At 47.4% G+C, this 21048-nt stretch overlaps 1 protein-coding gene across 1 annotated transcript; it reads right to left on the reverse strand.

Moving 5' to 3' along the window:
- Nucleotides 1-8096: 8096 nt before the first annotated feature.
- Nucleotides 8097-20229, reverse strand: LOC109758577 (pentatricopeptide repeat-containing protein At1g30610, chloroplastic). Its single transcript, XM_020317441.4, has 9 exons — nt 18565-20229; nt 17661-17852; nt 17290-17371; nt 17003-17194; nt 16788-16901; nt 16365-16455; nt 16140-16297; nt 14580-15005; nt 8097-8821 (listed from the first exon to the last, which is right to left on the reverse strand). Exons 1-9 carry the CDS (start codon nt 19857-19859, stop codon nt 8444-8446), a joined length of 2928 nt encoding a protein of 975 aa, XP_020173030.1. The 5' UTR covers nt 19860-20229; the 3' UTR covers nt 8097-8443.
- Nucleotides 20230-21048: the final 819 nt, after the last annotated feature.

Here is a 21048-nt window from a genome sequence, read left to right on the forward strand (position 1 = left end):
AACTAGCATCAACTACAAGGAGTAATCAACACTACTAGCAACCTACAGGTACCAATCCCAGACTTAGAGACAAGAATTGGATACAAGAGATGAACTAGGGTTTTAGATGAGATGGTGCTAGTGAAGATGTTGATGGAGATTGGCCCTCTCCCGATGAGAGGAGCGTTGGTGATGATGATGGCGATGATTTCCCCCTCCCGGAGGGAAGTGTCCCCGGCGGAACAGCTCCGCCGGAGCCCTAGATTGGTTCCGCCAAGGTTCCGCCTCGTGGCGGCGGAGTCTCGTCCCGAAAGCTTGCTTATGATTTTTCTTCGGACGAATGACTTCATATAGCAGAAGATGGGCACCGGAGGGCCAACAGGGGGCCCATGAGGCAGGGGGGCGCGCCCAGGGGGTAGGGCGCGCCCCCACCCTCGTGGCCAGGGTGTGGGCCCCCTCTGGTATTTCTTCCTCTCAGTATTTTTTATTATTTCCAAAAATAACTTTCGTGGAGTTTCAGGACTTTTGGAGTTGTGCAGAATAGGTCTCTAATATTTGCTCCTTTTCCAGCCCAGAATTCCAGCTGCCGTCATTCTCCCTCCTTATGTAAAACTTGTAAAATAAGAGAGAATAGGCATAAGTATTGTGACATAATGTGTAATAACAGCCCAAAATGCAATAAATATCGATACAAAAGCATGATGCAAAATGGACGTATCATGTACCTTACTAGAGCTCGCAGTAGCACCTGGGTATTTGATACTGGTTCTGTTGCTAATATTTGCAACTCGAAACAGGGACTAGGGATTAAGCGGACACTGGCTAAGGACGAGGTGAAGATGCGCGTGGGAAACGGTTCCAAAGTCGATGTGATCGCCGTCGGCACGCTACCTCTACATCTACCTTCGGGATTAGTATTAGACCTAAATAATTGTTATTTGGTGCCAGCGTTGAGCATGAACATTATATCTGGATCTTGTTTGATGCGAGACGGTTATTCATTTAAATCAGAGAATAATGGTTGTTCTATTTATATGAGTAATATCTTTTATGGTCATGCACCCTTGAAGAGTGGTCTATTCTTGATGAATCTCGATAGTAGTGATACACATATTCATAATGTTGAAGCCAAAAGATGCAGAGTTGATAATGATAGTGCAACTTATTTGTGGCACTGCCATTTGGGTCATATTGGTGTAAAGCGCATGAAGAAACTCCATACTGATGGACTTTTGGAATCACTTGATTATGAATACCTTGGTACTTGCGAACCATGCCTCATGGGCAAGATGACTAAAACGCCGTTCTTCGAAACTATGGAGCGAGCAACTGATTTATTGGAGATCATACATACTCATGTGTGTGGTCCAATGAATGTTGAGGCTCGTGGCGGGTATCGTTATTTTCTCACCTTCACAGATGATTTAAGCAGATATGGGTATATCTACTTAATGAAACATAAGTCTGAAACATTTGAAAAGTTCAAAGAATTTCAGAGTGAAGTTGAAAATCATCATAACAAGAAAATAAAGTTTCTACGATCTGATCGTGGAGGAGAATATTTGAGTTACGAGTTTGGTCTACATTTGAAACAATGCGGAATAGTTTCGCAACTCACGCCACCTGGAACACCACAACGTAACGGTGTGTCCGAACGTCGTAATCGTACTTTACTAGATATGGTGCGATCTATGATGTCTCTTACTGATTTACCGCTATCGTTTTGGGGTTATGCTTTAGAGACGGACGCATTCATGTTAAATAGGGCACCATCAAAATCCGTTGAGACGACGCCTTATGAACTGTGGTTTAGCAAGAAACCAAAGTTATCGTTTCTTAAAGTTTGGGGCTGCGATGCTTATGTGAAAAAGCTTCAACCTGATAAGCTCGAACCCAAGTCGGAGAAATGTGTCTTCATAGGATACCCAAAGGAAATTGTTGGGTACACCTTCTATCACAGATCTGAAGGCAAGACATTTGTTGCCAAGAATGGATCCTTTCTAGAGAAGGAGTTTCTCTCGAAAGAAGTGAGTGGGAGGAAAGTAGAACTTGATGAGGTAACAGTACCTGCTCCCTTATTGGAAAGTAGTTCATCACAGAAACCGGTTCCTGTGACATCTACACCAATTAGTGAGGAAATTAATGATGATGATCATGAAACTTCAGATCAAGTTGTTACTGAACCTCGTAGGTCAACCAGAGTAAGATCCGCACCAGAGTGGTACGGTAATCCTGTTCTGGAGGTTATGTTACTAGACCATGACGAACCTACGAACTAGGAAGAAGCGATGGTGAGCCCAGATTCCGCAAAATGGCTTGAGGCCATGAAATCTGAGATGGGATCCATGTATGAGAACAAAGTGTGGACTTTGGTTGACTTGCCCGATGATCGGCAAGCCACCGAGAATAAATGGATCTTCATGAAGAAGACTGACGCTGACGGTAATGTTACTGTCTATAAAGCTCGACTTGTTGCAAAAGGTTTTCCACAAGTTCAAGGGATTGACTACGATGAGACCTTCTCAGCTGCAGCGATGCTTAAGTCTGTCCGAATCATGTTAGCAATTGCCGCATTTTATGATTATGAAATTTGGCAATGGATGTCAAAACTGCATTCCTGAATGGATTTCTGGAAGAAGAGTTGTATATGATGCAACCAAAAGGTTTTGTCGATCCAAAGGGAGCTAACAAAGTGTGCAAGCTCCAGCGATCCATTTATGGACTGGTGCAAGCCTCTCGGAGTTGGAATAAATGTTTTGATAGTGTGATCAAAGCATATGGTTTTATACAGACTTTTGGAGAAGCCTGTATTTACAAGAAAGTGAGTGGGAGCTCTGTAGCATTTCTGATATTATATGTGGATGACATATTATTGATCGGAAATGATATAGAATTTCTGGATAGCATAAAGGGATATTTGAATAAGAGTTTTTCAATGAAGGACCTCGGTGAAGCTGCTTATATATTGGGCATCAAGATCTATAGATATAGACCAAGACGCTTAATAGGACTTTCACAAAGCACATACCTTGACAAAGTCTTGAAGAAGTTCAAAATGGATCAAGCAAAAGAAAGGGTTCTTGCCTGTGTTACAAGGTGTGAAGTTGAGTAAGACTCAATGCCCGACCACTTCAGAAGATAGAGAGAAAATGAAAGATGTTCCCTATGCTTCAGCCATAGGCTCTATCATGTATGCAATGCTGTGTACCAGACCTGATGTGTGCCTTGCTATTAGTTTAGCAGGGAGGTACCAAAGTAATCCAGGAGTGGATCACTAGACAGCGGTCAAGAACATCCTGAAATACCTGAAAAGGACTAAGGATATGTTTCTCGTTTATGGAGGTGACAAAGAGCTCGTCGTAAATGGTTACGTCGATGCAAGCTTTGACACTGATCCGGACGATTCTAAATCGCAAACCGAATACGTCTTTTTATTGAACGATGGAGCTATCAGTTGGTGCAGTTCTAAACAAAGCGTCGTAGCGGGATCTACATGTGAAGCAGAGTACATAGCTGCTTCGGAAGCAGAAATGAAGGAGTCTGGATGAAGGAGTTCATATCCGATCTAGGTGTCATACCTAGTGCATCGGGTCCAATGAAAATCTTTTATGACAATACTGGTGCAATTACATATGAATCTGAATGTTGCAGACCCGTTGACTAAGCCTCTTTCACGAGCAAAACATGATCAACACCAAGGCTCCATGGGTGTTAGAATCATTACTGTGTAATCTAGATTATTGTGACTAGTGCAAGTGGGAGACTGAAGGAAATATGCCCTAGAGGCAATAATAAAGTTATTGATTATTTCCTTATATCATGATAAATGTTTATTATTCATGCTAGAATTGTATTAACCGGAAACATGATACATGTGTGTGAATACATAGACAAACAGAGTGTCACTAGTATGCCTCTACTTGACTAGCTCGTTGATCAAAGATGGTTATGTTTCCTAGCCATAGACAAAGAGTTGTCATTTGATTAACGGGATCACATCATTAGGAGAATGATCATCATTAGGAGAATGATGTGATTGACTTGACCCATTCCGTTAGCTTAGCACTTGATCGTTTAGTATGTCGCTATTGCTTTCTTCATGACTTATACATGTTCCTATGGCTATGAGATTATGCAACTCCCGTTTACCGGAGGAACACTTTGTGTGCTACCAAACGTCACAACGTAACTGGGTGATTATAAAGGTGCTCTACAGGTGTCTCCGAAGGTACTTGTTGGGTTGGCGTATTTCGGGATTAGGATTTGTCACTCCGATTGTCGGAGAGGTATCTCTGGGCCCACTCGGTAATGCACATCACTTAAGCCTTGCAAGCATTGCAACTAATGAGTTAGTTGCGGGATGATGTATTACGGAACGAGTAAAGAGACTTGCCGGTAACGAGACTGAACTAGGTATTACCGAAAAAGGCTTTCGCCCCGCTTTATAAATAAAGCAAAGATCCACAACAAACCCGGTACAACCGCACGCCAACACAACCCACACACCCAAGGCATGATACAAAGATGTTGAGCGCAGCAACACCACCCCTAGCACTACAAGAGTAACCGGAGATCTAAGCCGTGAACACGCCACCGCGAAGAAGTGAAGCCGCATATGGCGAACCGAGGGCTCCAAGGCGGCGCCTTCAGGAAGGGAACGACACCGGAGCGCCGCCACCGCCCGACACGATGGTCAGGGTTTCCCCTGGAGCAACCCGACGGGCAATGAAGGCCGCGACGGCGCCTTCAAGAAGGGAACGATTCGCCGCCGCCGGTCCGTCCGAAGATAGAGCAGGTTTTCACCCCGGCCACCAATCACCACCACCGAACGCCACACCCCGGCATCCATGCCGCCTACACGGCCATGGTCACCAGACAGCACCAAGCCACGAGCTCTGCCCATGAGCACCGCGCTACCACCTCCAGGGTCGCCGCCCTGGCATCCAGGACCTTGACACCACCTCACCCGAGACCGGCACACTACTCCACCCAAAGAGACGAATGGAAAGGTCCCGTCTTTCGCATCCCTGTGCGACCCCCAGCGCCGAGACCTAAGAGGCCGGCCGGAACGGGCCTCCATCTCCTTGTCCTGCGGCACCGGGCGCGAGACGGGCTCAGTCCTGCAGCCGGGCACGAGACGAGGTCGGTCCTGCTGCCGGGCGCGAGACGAGCTCGGTCCTGCTGCCGGGCGCGAGACGAGCTCGGTCCTGCCGCCGGGCGCGAGACGAGATCCGTCCCGCAACATCGGGCGCGAGATGGGAGATGGACCGCAGCTGGGAGAGGGCCAGCCCTTCGACGAGGGTAGCGTCCGAACGACGAGGAGAGGAATCGAAGGCCAAAACAGGCCGCTTCCCGACGAGCCGACGCCGAAGATGTCCGGCCGCTGTCGTGAAACGACCCAAATCATCGCCATGAGCCAAAACCACGCTGTGGCGGCCCACATCCGTGCAGCGACCCAACCGGCCGCTGCCAGCACCTCAGGCCGCCCGCCGGCGAGCAGGGCCAGATCCGGCCGAATCTGACCATGTCGCAACAAGCACCCACCAGCCACGCCCTCAAGCTCCACCTAGCCAACGAGCGGAGGAGGAAGAAGGAGGGCGCCCACCTCTGTCGCGCCGCGACCCCGTGCCGCCCACGGCCCGCGCCGCCCACAGCTCCCGGCGCCAGATCGGGGCGCAGGAGCAGCAAGCGCGCCCCTCCAGCCGGCAGCCCGACACGCCGCGGAAGCCACCAGCTGTCGTCGTCGGGAGGGGACCCGCCGCGCCGCCGCGACCCACCAACCGTGGCGCCCTGGCCCGTGGAAGCGGCCCGCACCGGCGCCACACGCGAGGGGACAAGAAGACCCGCCGCCGTCGGCGCCAGCCAGGCTTTGCCTGGGCGCGCCCTGTGGCGGCGGCAGGGGAGGAAGGGGTCGGGAGGAGGGGAGGAGACCGACGGCGGCTAGGGTTCCCTCCCCATCGCCTGCAGGGGCGACGCGGGAGGGGTGGGTCGGGACTGAACTAGGTATTGAGATACCGACGATCGAATCTCGGGCAAGTAACATACCGATGACAAAGGGAACAACGTATGTTGTTATGCGGTTTGACCGATAAAGATCTTCGTAGAATATGTGGGAGCCAATATGAGCATCCAGGTTCCGCTATTGGTTATTGACCGGAGACGTGTCTCAGTCATGTCTACATAGTTCTCGAACCCATAGGGTCCGCACGCTTAAAGTTCGATGACGGTTATATTATGAGTTTATGTGTTTTGATGTACTGAAGGTAGTTCGGAGTCCCGGATGTGATCACGGACATAACGAGGAGTCTCGAAATGGTCGAGACATGAAGATTGATATATTGGACAACTATATTCGGACACCGGAATGGTTCCGGGGGTTATCGAATATATACCGGAGTACCGGGGGGTTACCGGAACCCCCCCGGAGGTTATTGGGCCTCATGGGCCCAAGTGGTGGAAGAGGAGAGCGGCCAAGGGGCAGCCCCCCCCCCCCCAAGTCCGAATTGGACAAGGAGGGGGGCGGCGCCCCCCTTTCCTTTCCCCCTCTCTCTCCTTCCCTCTCCTCTCCTACTCCAACATGGAAGGGGGGGATGTCCTACTCCCGGTGGGAGTAGGACTCCTCATGGGGCGCGCCAAGGGTGGCCGGCCCCCTCCCCCTCCTCCACTCCTTTATATACGGGGAGGGAGGCACCCCCTAGAGACACAACAATTGACCCCTTGGATCTCTTAGCCGTGTGCGGTGCCCCCCTTCACCATAATCCACCTCGGTCATATCGTAGCGGTGCTTAGGCGAAGCCCTGCATCGGTAGAACATCATCATCGTCACCACGCCGTCGTGCTGACGGAACTCTCCCTCAAAACTCGGCTGGATCGGAGTTCGAGGGACGTCATCGAGTTGAACGTGTGCTGAACTCGAAGGTGCCGTGCGTTCGGTACTTGATCGGTCGGATCGTGAAGACGTACGACTACATCAACTGTGTTGTGCTAACGCTTCCGCTTTCGGTCTACGAGGGTACGTGGACACAGTCTCCCCACTCGTTGCTATGCATCACCATGATCTTGCGTGTGCGTAGGAATTTTTTTGAAATTACTATGTTCCCCAATAGGATATACTCCGTTGTAGCAATTTTCCATTGATCAAGTACACCATCAGTAGGAGATATGAATTTTACCAATCAGGGATCGTCTGAACCTAAGTAAAAACTATTGTGACATCATCAACGCCAACGAGATCCCTTTAGGTACCATCGTTCTCTCTATTTATCCACATCTTCAAGTAGATCATAAGATCGACGGTGCATTAAACATCGATAGACATAAAGTCCGTCGAAACCCACCACGAAAGGAGGTTTGTCGTGTGAGGTAGAACAACAACAAAAAGATAATCTTCACGCATAGGTCGGGGCAGCAAAGCTTGGCAGGGAGGTATCAATTGTCGCCGCTCCCGAAAACCAGGATCCACACCACACATCCATCTGAGCCCATAGGAGTTGTAAACAAGTCATGCCATGGTTGACCGGACTACACGATCTGGAACTCCAAATCAATGTGGCACAAAACTCACATCTCGATTGACATTGGAGGCGATACCATGTGGAGGGAGAATGATGACAATTATTATGCAAGCCAATATTGTCATTGTCATTGCCGAGACAACGAACAGTGACATGCCTAAAAATATGAAGACAGAAAAAATAGCCTCCCCAACCTTACGACGCCATAGAGATTGTCAAAGGTGGGGTGATGGTGTTCACCGGTGAAAACAGTTACTCCCTCTGATTCATATTAATTGACGCACATTTAGGGGAGTAGTAAGAACGACCAAAGTTAGAGAGGAGAGGAGAAGGCGGCTACATCTACATGGTCCAAAGCTATCACCGTCTGATCAGAGGAGTGGTAGATTTTTCTTCGGATCTTAACATGGAGTGGAGAGTGATAGACTAGTATGGCACGACATGAACGTCTACAGTTAAATCACTCTTGTCCTGCGGTGTGGCTGGTAACTGGCACCAGATGGAGCCTTCCGGAGACAAGAACATTTGTACCAGCCCTTCCAAACAAGCGGCGGACATAGTTTTAGACTCTGCAAATCCAGTGCAACTAGACAGACTCGGAAATTTTTGTCTGACTGAACAAATAGCTATCAACATGCACTATCGTCCATGTATCCTGTCATAGTGATACCAGCTATTCGCACTGTCACTGTTACACAATTAGATGATGAAACAACAAGCAAACATGCTTACGCCACGCATCGCCAAGGGTGACGATGGCAATGCCAAAGGTTGCTTCTGCCAATTACCAGCAACCAACCCAACCAAAATGCTACTCCTACTCTGGTACAGTAGTATATCATCAAAGTTGGTCTTCTTGGAAAAGAGCATGAAAGCCACAAGCAGACCAGTTCCCTTACCACTGATAACCAAACTTTGAACGACGACAGGATAGGAGCCTAACATAGCAGTCAAGAATTACACAAAGGCATCCGTCCATCAGAAGCCGCCTTTCCACCAGAACCACCAAGGAATTCTGTACAGCTGCTCAGAACATTTTCGTACAAGGAATGGCAGGAACTCCCTGGCCTTGAGAGGTCATCGAGTTCATGGACAAGCTTGGCGATGCTCTCCTCCTTCAGGAGGTCCGCGTTCCGGTTCAGAAGATTCGACCACGACTTGGAGGAAATGCTGCCTATCTTGCTCTCCTCGAAGCTGCTGATGCAGGAGAGTGCTGCCGTCGTATGGCCTTGTCTCAGTTTTAGGCAGAATCTTTCCATTATCATGGCAGCCGGTGGAACCCGGCCATTGTGACACAGGTAGTCCCATATGTGTTCCAGCAGCTGCTCCTGAATAATGACGGACAAACAGATAGCAAGGGTGAGAACAGACACACCAGATGGATTAAAACAAGCAGTTCGACACCTGTCGTGCATGTGGTCATGCCTAATGTAATTTCAATTCGAAATGCCTATTCTATCATGCTACTCTTTTACTTGAAATTCCTTTTTAAGGCTACGGATACAATCTAGTGAGGCATATTGTCATAAAGGACAGACCCAGTGATTATAGGGTCTGGGGAGGGATTATAGGAACCTAGTCTTGCCCCTGCAAAGTGCAATGCAGAGAGGCTGGTTCGAACCCAGGACCTCTTGGCACAAGTGGGAGGACTGTTAGGAATAAGCAACTTGTATTCCCATGAGGCCATAGGCCGATATATATACATGTACAGGTGTGGAACATATGCAGGAAACCCCTTATACAACGGGATAAATACAAAGGGGTACATGACCTATATTATAACTCTAACACCCCCCCTCAAACTCATGGTGGAGGAACAACACTGAGTTTGGAGAGATAAAAGCCATGTTGTGCTCTAGTCTGGGCCTTCGTCAGGAAATCCGCCAACTGTAACTCGAAAGGCACATACTGAAGAGCAATAACCTGATCCTGCACAGCAGCGCGCACATAGAAAGCATCAACACCAATATGCTTGGTGAGCTCATGCTTCACAGGATCGCGCGCAATGCTAATAGCACCTGTACTGTCAGATAAGAGCAGAGTCGGTGTAGTGACAGAAACACCAAAATCCTGAAGTAACCACCGTAACCAAGTCACCTCTGCCGTCAAAAGAGCCATGGCTCGCAACTCAGCTTCAGCACTCGAACGGGAAACTGCAATCTGTTTCTTCGTCTTCCAGGCAATGAGAGAACCGCCAAGAAAAACACAGTAAGCAGAAAGTGAACGGCGATCAGAAGGATCACTAGCCCACGTAGCATCCGCATAGGCCTGAAGCTGTAAAGAACTGGAGCTAGGAAAGAATAGACGATGAGAGATCGTGCCCCGAAGATATCGGAGAACACGAAGGAGATGACTATAGTGAACCGATGTGGGAGCAGAGACAAACTGACTCAGAATATGAACCGGATAAGAGATGTCCGGACGAGTGACAGCTAGATAGACAAGACTGCCAACAAGATGACGATAACGCGTCGGGTCAGGAAGAGGATCACCATCAGTAGCACGGAGGTGAACATTGAGCTCCATAGGAGTCTCAACAATGCGCTCGTCAGTAAGGGCAGCACGAGCAAGAAGATCCTGGATATACTTTTCCTGGGATATAAAAAAGCCATCAGAGGTAGAAGAGACTTCAATCCCAAGAAAGTAGCGAAGAAGTCCAAGATCAGACATAAGAAACTGCTCACTAAGACGGGCCTTTACAAAGGCAATATACTCAGGGTCATCCCCAGTGATGACCATATCATCAACATAGAGAAGAAGAAGAGTCCGGCCACGAGGAGAAAGGTGAATAAACAATGCTGGATCATGAGCACTTGCTGAAAAACCAGCAGTAGTGACCACAGAGGCAAAACGCTCAAACCAGGCACGAGGGGCCTGCTTAAGGCCATAGAGAGAGCGACGAAGACGACACACCATGCCAGCAGGAACAGAATACCCAGGTGGTGGCTGCATGTACACCTCCTCACGCAACTCACCATTAAGAAAGGCATTTTTAACATCAAGCTGAGATATAGACCAGTGACGTGCAGAGGCAACGGCAAGAAGTGTACGAATAGTGGTCATATGGGCCACAGGAGCAAAAGTCTCGTCATAATCACGACCATGCTCCTGCTGAAAACCACGAGCCACAAGACGAGCTTTATGACGCTCAAGAGAACCATCGGAGCGAGTCTTAACCTTGTAGACCCACTTACAAGTGATGGGACGGACTCCGGGAGGAAGAGAAACAAGATCCCAGGTACCAGTGCGTTCAAGAGCAGCAATCTCCTCTGCCATCGCAAACTGCCATTCAGGATGAACAACAGCCTGACGGTAAGAAGTCGGCTCAAGAACAGCAGCACCAGCGGTGGGAAATCCAAAGCGATCAATAGGCGGACGAGGACGAGAACGCAAGCCGTAAGTAGGCTGAGAGGAAGAGGACGACTCATCCAAGGAAGCATCCACAGGTCGGGAACGACGAGTGTAATGCTGAGGCAAAGATGGAACAAGAGAAGGAGGAATCGCCAAGGTAGAATCGGGGGGTGGCGACGAAGAAGTCACCGGAGATGAAGGTGTAGAATCCAGTGACATGCTAGGTGAGGAGACCGGGGAAGATGGTGGCGGCGAATCGACGAGGGGTGGAGAAGCAGAGGGAGTGGAACGAATAGGCACAGACGCGACGGGGGTGATAGGTGAGTCAGGAAAAGTGAGGAAAGAGATATCCTCCACTGAAAAAAGCGAGGAAGATGGGCGTGGGTAGAAAGGACGAGACTCATCAAAAGTCACGTCTCGAGAGATACGCATCCGACGAGCGATAGGATCCCAACAACGATAGCCCTTATGTTCATCACTGTAGCCTAAGAAGACACACTCAACAGACTGAGCGGTCAGTTTGGTGCGTTCGCGAGGGGCAAGAAGAACATAGCAAACACAACCAAACAAGCGAAGCATCGAATAATCGGGAGAACGATCAAAAAGACGCTCAAAAGGAACACCACCCTGCAAAGCAGCGGACGGCTGAAGGTTGATGAGATAGGCGGAAGTGGAGATAGCCTCAGCCCAAAAATGAGGCGGAAGAGAGGCGGCGATTATCATAGCACGAGCCGTCTCAAGAAGGTGACGATGCTTGCGCTCAGACACGCCATTCTGAGCATGAGCACCAGGACAAGAGAACTGGGCAAGAGTACCCTGCTCAGCAAGGACACCACGCAACATCTTAGAGATATACTCGCCAGCGGAGTCAGCACGAAAAACACGAATGGGTGAAGAGAACTGAGTATGAACCATGGCAGCAAAACGCTTGTAAATAGACAACACCTCACTACGTGAAGTCATAAAATAAAGCCATGTGTAACGAGAAAAATCATCGATGAAAATAATATAGTATTTATGACCACCTTTCGAAGCGAAAGGAGCCGAACCCCATACATTAGAATGGACTAAATCGAAAGGACGCTTAGACACTGACTCACTATGTGAATATGGCAACTGAATCTGCTTGCTAAGACGACAACCCTGACACTCTAAAGAGACATCTCCTGAGACAGACCCCAGAAGACCTCGACGAACTAAAGAAGATAACCGAGAACCACACAGATGACCAAGGCGATGATGCCACTGCTTGAAGGAACCAGTAACAGAGGCAACAGCAGCGGAGGGACTGGCGATGGTGGTGGTAGCGGAAGGAACATGAAGCCAGTCCAACTCCCAAAGACCCTGAGAAACACGGCGGCGAGGGCCAGCCCCAACCAGAGTGTGCGTGCGACGATCCTGGACAGAACAAGAGTCAACATCAAGGATGACACGACAACCAGAATCAGTAAGTTGACCGGCAGAAAACAGATTCATGGTAAGTCGAGGAACATGAGCAACATCAGGAACAGAATAAGGAGTGGAAAGATGGCCTCTACTAGCAACAGAAAGTGGAGTACCATCAGCAGTGAAGACATGAACAGGAGAATCCAGCGATCGAAGAGAGGACAAAGCGGAAGAATGAGAAGACATATGAAAAGAAGCTCCACAGTCCAGAACCCATGGGGATGTACCTGACTGTGTAGAGGGCGGGTGCTCAGTGCGGGAAGCATCAGTCACAGAACCAGCAGTACCCGTCGAGGAAGAACCTGAAGCCGCGAGCAGACGCTTAAGTCTCAGAATATCCTGCTCAGTCAAAGCAATGGCTGAAGCTGGCGAGGGAGATGACGAAGTCCCTGAGGAGGATGATCGCGCCTTGCGCAGGTGTTTCCGCTTTGTGTAGCACTGGGACTCAATATGACCATCATTTTTGCAGTAGTCACAATGTGAACGGGGGCGACCTGAGCCTCCAGAAGGAGTGGGCAAGAGCGGCGGAGCACTTGAGCGAGAATGGGGCGGTGCAGCAGGTGGAGTGGAAGAAGCCCGAGTAGCAAGCACAGAGGGAACCTCCAGCAAACCAGCACCACGTAGGCGAGTCTCCTCAGCACGAATCTCTGAAAGCGCCTCCATGAGAGAAATACGGCCACGAGCAAACAACTGAGCACGCCGGGGCTCAAACTCCTTACGGAGCCGAGATAGGAACTCGTAGACGCGATGAAACTCCAAATTGGCCTGGACAGCCTGGCAGCAGGGGCAAGTACGACAACCAGCACTGCGGAGAGAATCAAGCTGGCGCCAGATAGCAGAACTCTGTGCATAAAAGTCATCAACAGTAGAGTCACCCTGCTGAAGAGCATGCTCCTGACGAACCACAGAAAGGTATAAGGCATCACCAGAGGGCTCATAGCGCTGACGAAGACAGGTCCACATCTGAAAGACAGTAGGAAGGCCCAGAAACTCAGAAGCAAACTGAGGCAGAACACTAGCAGTGAGAACAGCTGCAGCACGAGCATCATCATCAAGCCACTGGGTGTAAACAGACAAAGCACCATGATACGTCTGGAGAGCCTCCTCATAGGCCAAAACCCTCTCATCATAGGCACGATCAGCAGCCTCATCAGCAAGCTTAGCCGCATCCTTGGCGGCCTGATTAGCGTCCGTAGGAAGAACCAGTGGAGTCGGCGGAGTAGGGGCCACCGGAGGAACCGGACGTGGCGGACAGCAGACCTCGCCAGAAAGAACACCCCAGAGACGGATGCCACGCATGTGAATGCGCATGAAGCCAGCGAACTCGGTGTAGTTAGTACCATCGAAGATCACCGGACAGCGAGGGACAGCGACATAGCCCGATGCAGCAGACCTTTTTTTTTGGCAAAGATCCGAAAGCAGCAGAAGCCGGACGAGGACGGCGGCTGGGAGCGGGATCCGGCACGGGCGGTAGGGGATCTCGAGCGGGGCCGGCTAGGCGGGAGCAGGCCGGCTGGGAGCTGCGTCGATCAGGGCCGGCTGGGCGCTTGGAGATCGATCGGGCCGAGCGAATCGGTGCCGGCGAGGCGGGAGCAGGCCGGCTGGGAGCTGCGCCGAGCGGGACCAGCTGGGCGCCTGGAGATCGATCGGGGGCCTCCCTGCGGCGATCGAGGAGGAGAGGCGCCTGGCGGGAGGGGATGTAGCAGCGACGCCGAGCGAAGGGAGAACGCGGCGACGGCGGGAGTGGATCGAAGCACGAGTTGCGCGTGCGAAAAAAAGACCTAAAGCTCTAATACCATGTTAGGAATAAGCAACTTGTATTCCCATGAGGCCATAGGCCGATATATATACATGTACAGGTGTGGAACATATGCAGGAAACCCCTTATACAACGGGATAAATACAAAGGGGTACATGACCTATATTATAACTCTAACAGACTTCACCACTGCGCCAGGCCTGCCTAGTGAGGCATATTGTCATGAGGGCCTAAATGTCTGCACGTAAACACACCCAAAAAAGGTTTAACATACGCTTCAAACTGAATAGCAGGAGCTATGATATGGCCTTTGTGTAGGCAACATGCTCCTATCACCAAGTCTAACATGACCTACATTATCACTGGCTGACCAGAGTACTTGCTTTAGACCTGAATAATTATGTGAAACGAATATTCTAGCTTTATATGCTAGACTTTTTAAGAACATCCACAGGTAATCAAAACCATGAGCATATGAGATAAGTTCCTTTCCACCCGCAAAAGAAAAGGAAGAAGAAGAAGATAAGTACCTTTCCGCTCCTATAGGCATCAAGTACCATACGTAGGTGCCTTCGTTCGTCAAAGTGGTAACCGTTAGATAGCATTTCACGAAATGCGTACTCGAAGTCATTCCACATTTTTGCTTCAGCACAAGCATCCAAGAAAGTATTGAAAGTAAACTTGTCTGCAACTGCTTGTTGACCCAAATCCGCTTTGCTCCTTATCCTGCCATTTAGAATATTCTCCAGTAGATCTTTCGCGTCTTCAAACTTTCCATGATCAACGTATGACTTCAGCATAATGTTGCAAGTCACATTATTAGGTGAGCAGTAATTGCACATTTCTTTGAATATGTATGTAGCATTTTCTATGCTTCCACTATCTATGCAAGTTTGAATAAGTCCTGTGTAGGTTACAACCAGCGGTTTGTTCGCGACCTTGCATATCTTCTCAACCTGAGTACAGTTGTAAAGATAGTTGAGAGTTAACAAACAGTCTGAGGACATTACACAAATAGTGCATAGACACTTAGACAGGTTACGGGGTTATCAATATAGATACAGAGGCTCGAATGTAGTGGTGCTCTGTCAACTCTTACAAGTTTATGACCACAAAGTTTTTTTCTTTTTCTTTTTTGTCGAACAATCGCCCAAACATGTGCCAGTTTGTATTAGAAGAAGAGCAAGAACTAGGCTAGCAAAAAACTTAAACACTAACAAAATGAAACGGAAGTAACCGCAAGTTATAATCGCGGGATTTTCCAAACATGGGAATAGGGAAAACACAGGATTTAATGCTCACTGAAGTCCTACAGATTGGATCTAAACCAAAGTTTGTTTGATTGCACCATAGGGGAAACAAAGGGTCCTTTCCAAGTGATTCAAGAGTCAATAGAAAATTTCATTTGTAATGTTGTGCGAAGAAATCCTTGGGAAAACTACAAAAGCATCAATCCTTACAAACCAAACAATCCACACAGGAAAATTTCCTAAAGATTTGAATCCTAAAATTCCTGAATCATTTGAATAAAAAAATCCCTGAATCTCATTTCCTAAGTTGCGTCTACATGTTTCTTAAAGAGTATTAGTAGCTGGTAGAAATTACCCTCAAATCAAAAGCTCCGCAATGAAAATTAGAGGGCCGAACCGAATTACATATGTTCTGACTGCTTGCTTCGCATCTAAATATTAGAAGTTCCATGTCCCAAATCCCAATGCCTACTTCAACCAAAATATAATGTATGCAATCAGGTCTTTACTAGCTCGAGCACAAAAAAACCATATATGTCTTGTGAAGTGTACAATCAAGAATGACACTGATTCTGCTCATAAGGCCATGACAGCAAATATTGCATTGTAAAATCACAATAAATCAGTCAAACCAACAAAATATATAACTCATTGACTCTTAAACTTCGTTGAAATACTTAACCGTCAGTGTGCCCAATGTAAACTTATTCTTACACATTAAAAAAACAATTAACAGTTGCAAGTAAATCAAGATGAAATTAGCTAACGAAAGGAATTTCGCTGGGCTGTGGCAAATGTTATTACACATTAACTCATTAACTGCACTTGTATAAGCCAAACCTGGAGAAGTGCTTCTTTGCACCGCCCTCCACTGCAAAGGCACCGAGCAAGGTCATAATAGAGACTAGCTGAACCAACAATTCCACGATTTTCCATATCCTTCACGGCCATGACTGCTTCATCAATCTTTCCTTCTCTCCAGAGTGCATTTACGAGAACTGTAACCAGCATGATGTCTCAGACCTGAACTTTAAACTACTCATTTATTCAACTTATAGTTATTACCTTTATAGTTCAATGCACCAGGTATTGATTTTTGCTTCACCCTGTCGAAGAACTCATACACCAAGTTATACTTGCCGCAAACAAGCATTACCTGCACTGCCACGAAATTAAACTAGACTAAAAATGTACGTTGCACAAGAATTGTGCTCACTATATATAACATGGTGTTGTGGAAATCAGAAAAGAACCAAGCGTAAGTAAAAAAATTACAGGTGAAACATTCTGTATAATGAGCTGCTCTTAGGAAACCAGGACACTTTCATGTCTAGTTCAATCAAAAAAATATAATAATAAATGATTTGTTATGTTGCCGAAAATCTAGAGGTCTGTAGAAGTTCCCCTTCAGTGCCCAGCATAGTTGGGTGGGAGAGAATACAAAGAGTATGTGTAATAGTATTTGTATGTGTATCATGATCAGCTTACCTCCATTACAAGACCATATGTTGTATTAGTTGGGCGAATATTCTTCTCTTTCAACTGTTGCAGTACCCAGAATGTCCCTTCCCACTGCTTTTGTTGAACGCAAGCATTCAAAACCTACATATGAGCAGAAGCAGTTATGTTCAACTGATAAACTTCACCATGCTCATGGTGTGCTGATTCTACGCAAATATCACGTTTGCTACAAATGAACTAACCGCATTGTATACAATGAGGTCTGGTTCCAACCGAGGATCCCAATTCTGAACGGGGCCCACCATAAACTTCTTCTTAGGAGGGGAACGCATGCAATCAATCACATCAAATAGTTCTTTCACAAGACCAGCTTGCCCGAGAGTCACAGCAATACAATGATAAGCTGCGATGTCAGGATAAGAAGATAATTGGTCCTGCAAATGAAATATAGGAACAGCATCTAAATAAGATGACCATAAGATGACGATTAGTATTTTTGCATCAAATAAGATGAAGATACAAGTTATACCAGCATGGTGTAAAATACATTCAATGCCTCGAAAGGTCTCTTTGCCTTCCCAAGAACATCAAGGACTGTTGTATAAATATACCTACATCAGAAGGTGCTTATAAAGATCATATGCACTTCATATACTAAGCAGTGTACCCCGTTTAATGAGATCATGTGGAGGTACCAAGGAAACTTAATCCAAGAAACTACTTTAAGCATGCGCACATAGATCAACCAACTTATTCATATGGTTAACAACTTGGTAGCACTATAATTGTGCTACATATATCAAAGCAGTTAAAAACTTAAAATGCATGCTACAAAAACAAAAAATGCAGATTTAAGATCGGTAAAAAACATAGAAACATATAAGTGGGCAGCTATTCTACCTGCTCTTGTAGGACTTGAATCTTTCACGTGATTGAAGCCATTCGACAACTTGCAGAACACGTTTCCAGTTTCCATATCGACCCAATATCTGAACAACCCTTAGGATAGAGTGATCAGTGAATTTGATCTGTGCATCATGAATCATCTTGGAGAATTTCCACTCTGGAGTATTTACATCTGTAGCATTGAGCCTTCAAAATATAGAATTGTACGAAATTAACTAAAAAAATATGATAATGGTGACTCATCGTGATTAATCATAATCAGTTATGCGGAAAGCACGAAATACAAAAATATTTTCGTAGTCAGCTCAGCTTACAAGTTCCATTGCTGGGTTACAGTCGGTAATGAACTTTTCAAACAATTATCTGCATAAATGTATACAACAATTCTCCAAGACAAACTGTAAATAATAGTTTGCATCTAGGCATCACAATGTAAGTAATAGCTTGGTAGTAATTTTTATCATTGGAACGATCTGATAATGATTAAGGAATACATATTCCCGCTTTATAACCTGTACATATAACCACTAAACGTCAGAAGAATATATTTGAGCGTGATCTTTCTAGAAGTTCAGTATTATCACTAGAATTATTTATCATATAGTATTTTCTAAGGATCAGCGGGAATGTAAGCTAAGTAGGTTAAACCTTTAGAATTATCGTAGATTTGATGTAAATGATGATGGTAAATTGTGCCTCTAGTGAAGATACAAAGCAGTTTAAATACAATTTGAATAAAAAATGATAATATTAATGAGTACATGTAAACTAGCATCATGGACAATATTTTTCCAAATTAAAAGAGGCTACTGTGCGTGTCAAACAAAAATAAGAGGAAACTATGTTCAACTTATATAGCAGAAAGCATTAGAATACAAGCAATCATATGAAGACTCACCGACTAGCTAATTTCTGAATCCTCTCTTCTATTTCCATTTGAAGAGCCCGTGGTCTGTTCCTGACATCAGTGAATGCCTCAAAAGTCTTGAAAGCAGCCCTATCATCAACGACAGCATTTGAATCTCTTCTAACAAACTTCCCCTGTTGAACATTTTCTCCTCTGTGCATTCGAATTGTTTCAGGTTTTCCATGCTCCAAACTATCACTCCGATGACCATAATTCCCAGAAACTGTATGTGCATGGCCGTATCTTTTGCTTACAGTAGGTTTGCTATAGTCCACATCATTATATCGAAAACTACCTACACGATTTCTTCCTGAATTCTCTGTTCTTTGCTGGTATCTTTGAAATTTACTGTCAGCATTGACCTTGCTGCTGGAAACTTTTCCCTCTCTAGGATATTTGAAGTCATGTTCGTGTATATTACTTCTTGCATTGGTAGACCTGGTGTTCCTCAATATAACGCTGCTATCCCGAGTCACAGAAGTGCGGCTTACAACAGAAGTTGCCCGTCCTTGTGAATCCTTCCGTGCATTTGACTGGGCATTTCTGTTCCCTACTGATTCATGAACAACCACACCACCTTTATTGTCTCTAGTCTTCACATATGATGCTGATGAAAACTGCTTGCGGTCGTCGCTATCAGTACTGTCCCCAATTCTGCTTCGCTCGCCTCGAACTATTCTTCTCTGTACATACTCTTCAACTTTCCTCTGACCATCACTGCTATTTTTAACATCACCCACCATTCCTTTTCCCACCAATCCAGTAAATTCTTCTGCGCTGTCATTCATCGCTAACCTCCCACCCCTGACTTGGTCACCCCCTCTGTCCCTTTGAGCCCCTCTATTCCTCTCAAATGACTTCTTCCTTGGATCAACTGACTCTCTATCCCCTCGTCCACCAGCTGATGCATCGCCATCGCCCGTGAACCTCCTCCTGGAACTCCGGCCATCCGAATCGCCTCCCTGCAAACTCTTGCTCCTGTCCAACTTCACCGACTCCATCATCTTCACATAGTCGGTGAATGTGGGGCTAAAAGTGAGCTCCTTCTCGATGTGCCGCAGCTCCGACGAACCGGCGCCGGCCTCGCCGCTGGCCAAGGCACCCGCAGCCCCGAACCCGGCGTCAAGAAACCTGCCTCTTCTCACCAAACCCAACGCGGAGACGTCCCTCCTCGGGGCCAAAAAGCAGTGACCGGCGCTCGAATTAGGCTGCAGGGAGGGGAGAAAAACCCCGCACCCGCCCAGATTGAGCAGCCCCATGCTCGCGCTTGGCGGCACCGCCGCCATCGTCCCTGGTCGGCCGGTGGGTTCGCAGCCCCTACCGCATTCTTGTGGTGGCAGCCTCCACCGAGAAACTCGCTAATTCGGCAGGTGGCAGAACTGAATGAAATGAGAAGAAGAAAAAAACAGGAAAATTCGGCCGGCCCTAGCTGGGGGACGCAGGGCGCCGCTGGAAGAGCACGGCAGGAATCCTTTGACGGAGGCAGATGGATTCAGAGGAGGCAGAGCGCGAGTACCTTCCTGTCCTGCGTTATCTCCTCTTCGGGGGGCGGGGGAGAGAGGGAGCTGGGAAGGGAGGGTGCTCGGCTGCGCGTGCTTCTTTCACATCATTGTCTCTTCGATTCTTTACCCGACGGGCCCAAAAATGGCGTTGCCCGATTGTGATCACTCAAGGCCCATGGCCTGTTATTCCTTCTTTCACATCATTGTCTCTTCGATTCTTTCTAAAATATTATCTTTCAGATTCGCTCAAAAAAAAATGAAACTTCAGATCTACACAAACAAATTGAAAATTTGCAAAAGTGTGCCCCTTCGTCTCCGGCAGCATCCCCAACACCGACCACCCGCAACCGTCCGGACCGCGTGGTCCTGCGAGCCGACCCTAACGTCCTTTTTTTGCAAACGAAACCAAACCACACGGCTTTGCAGGAGTCCGAACCGCTGGCATGCAAGCGTCCAACAAACCTGGCCTACACAAAACCACTCTCCCTCACCTCCTTTCCCACCAGAATGCCAGCTTCGCATTCATGCATGCCCAGAGCAGATGCTTAGAGCCGGCATTGGAGCGGTGCGCCGGCCAAGAGCATCGCCCGCTACGCACGCCTTCTCGCTGCATTGAAACAGCATCCGTCAGTCCCCCTACCGCCATTAAATCAGCATGTGTGTAAAGGAAACTACTCTGGTGCCCCGAGCGCCACACGTCCGTCCCTGTGCTGCCCGGCATTAAACACCTCTCCTACTGGCGCCTCGCGTCTTCCCGTTATTTAAACGTGGCTAGGTGACACGTCTCCAATGTATCTATAATTTATGAAATATGCATGCCATGTTTACAACAATTTTATATGGTTTTGGTATGATTTGATTAGAACTAACCCGGATTGACGCTGTTTTCAGCAGAACTACCGTGGTGTCGTTTTTTGTACAGAAATAAAAGTTCTCGGAATGGGCTGAAAATTTACGGTGATTTTTTTATGGA

This window comes from Aegilops tauschii, chromosome 3, assembly GCF_002575655.3.
Source record: "Aegilops tauschii subsp. strangulata cultivar AL8/78 chromosome 3, Aet v6.0, whole genome shotgun sequence".
Taxonomy (NCBI): domain Eukaryota; kingdom Viridiplantae; phylum Streptophyta; class Magnoliopsida; order Poales; family Poaceae; genus Aegilops; species Aegilops tauschii.

What these genes read in the sequence shown, in the direction of transcription:
- LOC109758577 (XM_020317441.4), bottom strand. Translation starts at nt 19,859, where the DNA reads ATGGCGGCGGTGCCGCCAAGCGCGAGCATGGGGCTGCTCAATCTGGGC. An exon ending in TGGTGCATTGAACTATAAAG is followed by an intron (nt 16,298 to 16,364) that starts GTAATAACTATA and finishes TGCTGGTTACAG; the next exon opens with TTCTCGTAAATGCACTCTGG. An exon ending in GCAAAGAAGCACTTCTCCAG is followed by an intron (nt 15,006 to 16,139) that starts GTTTGGCTTATA and finishes AACTGTACTCAG; the next exon opens with GTTGAGAAGATATGCAAGGT.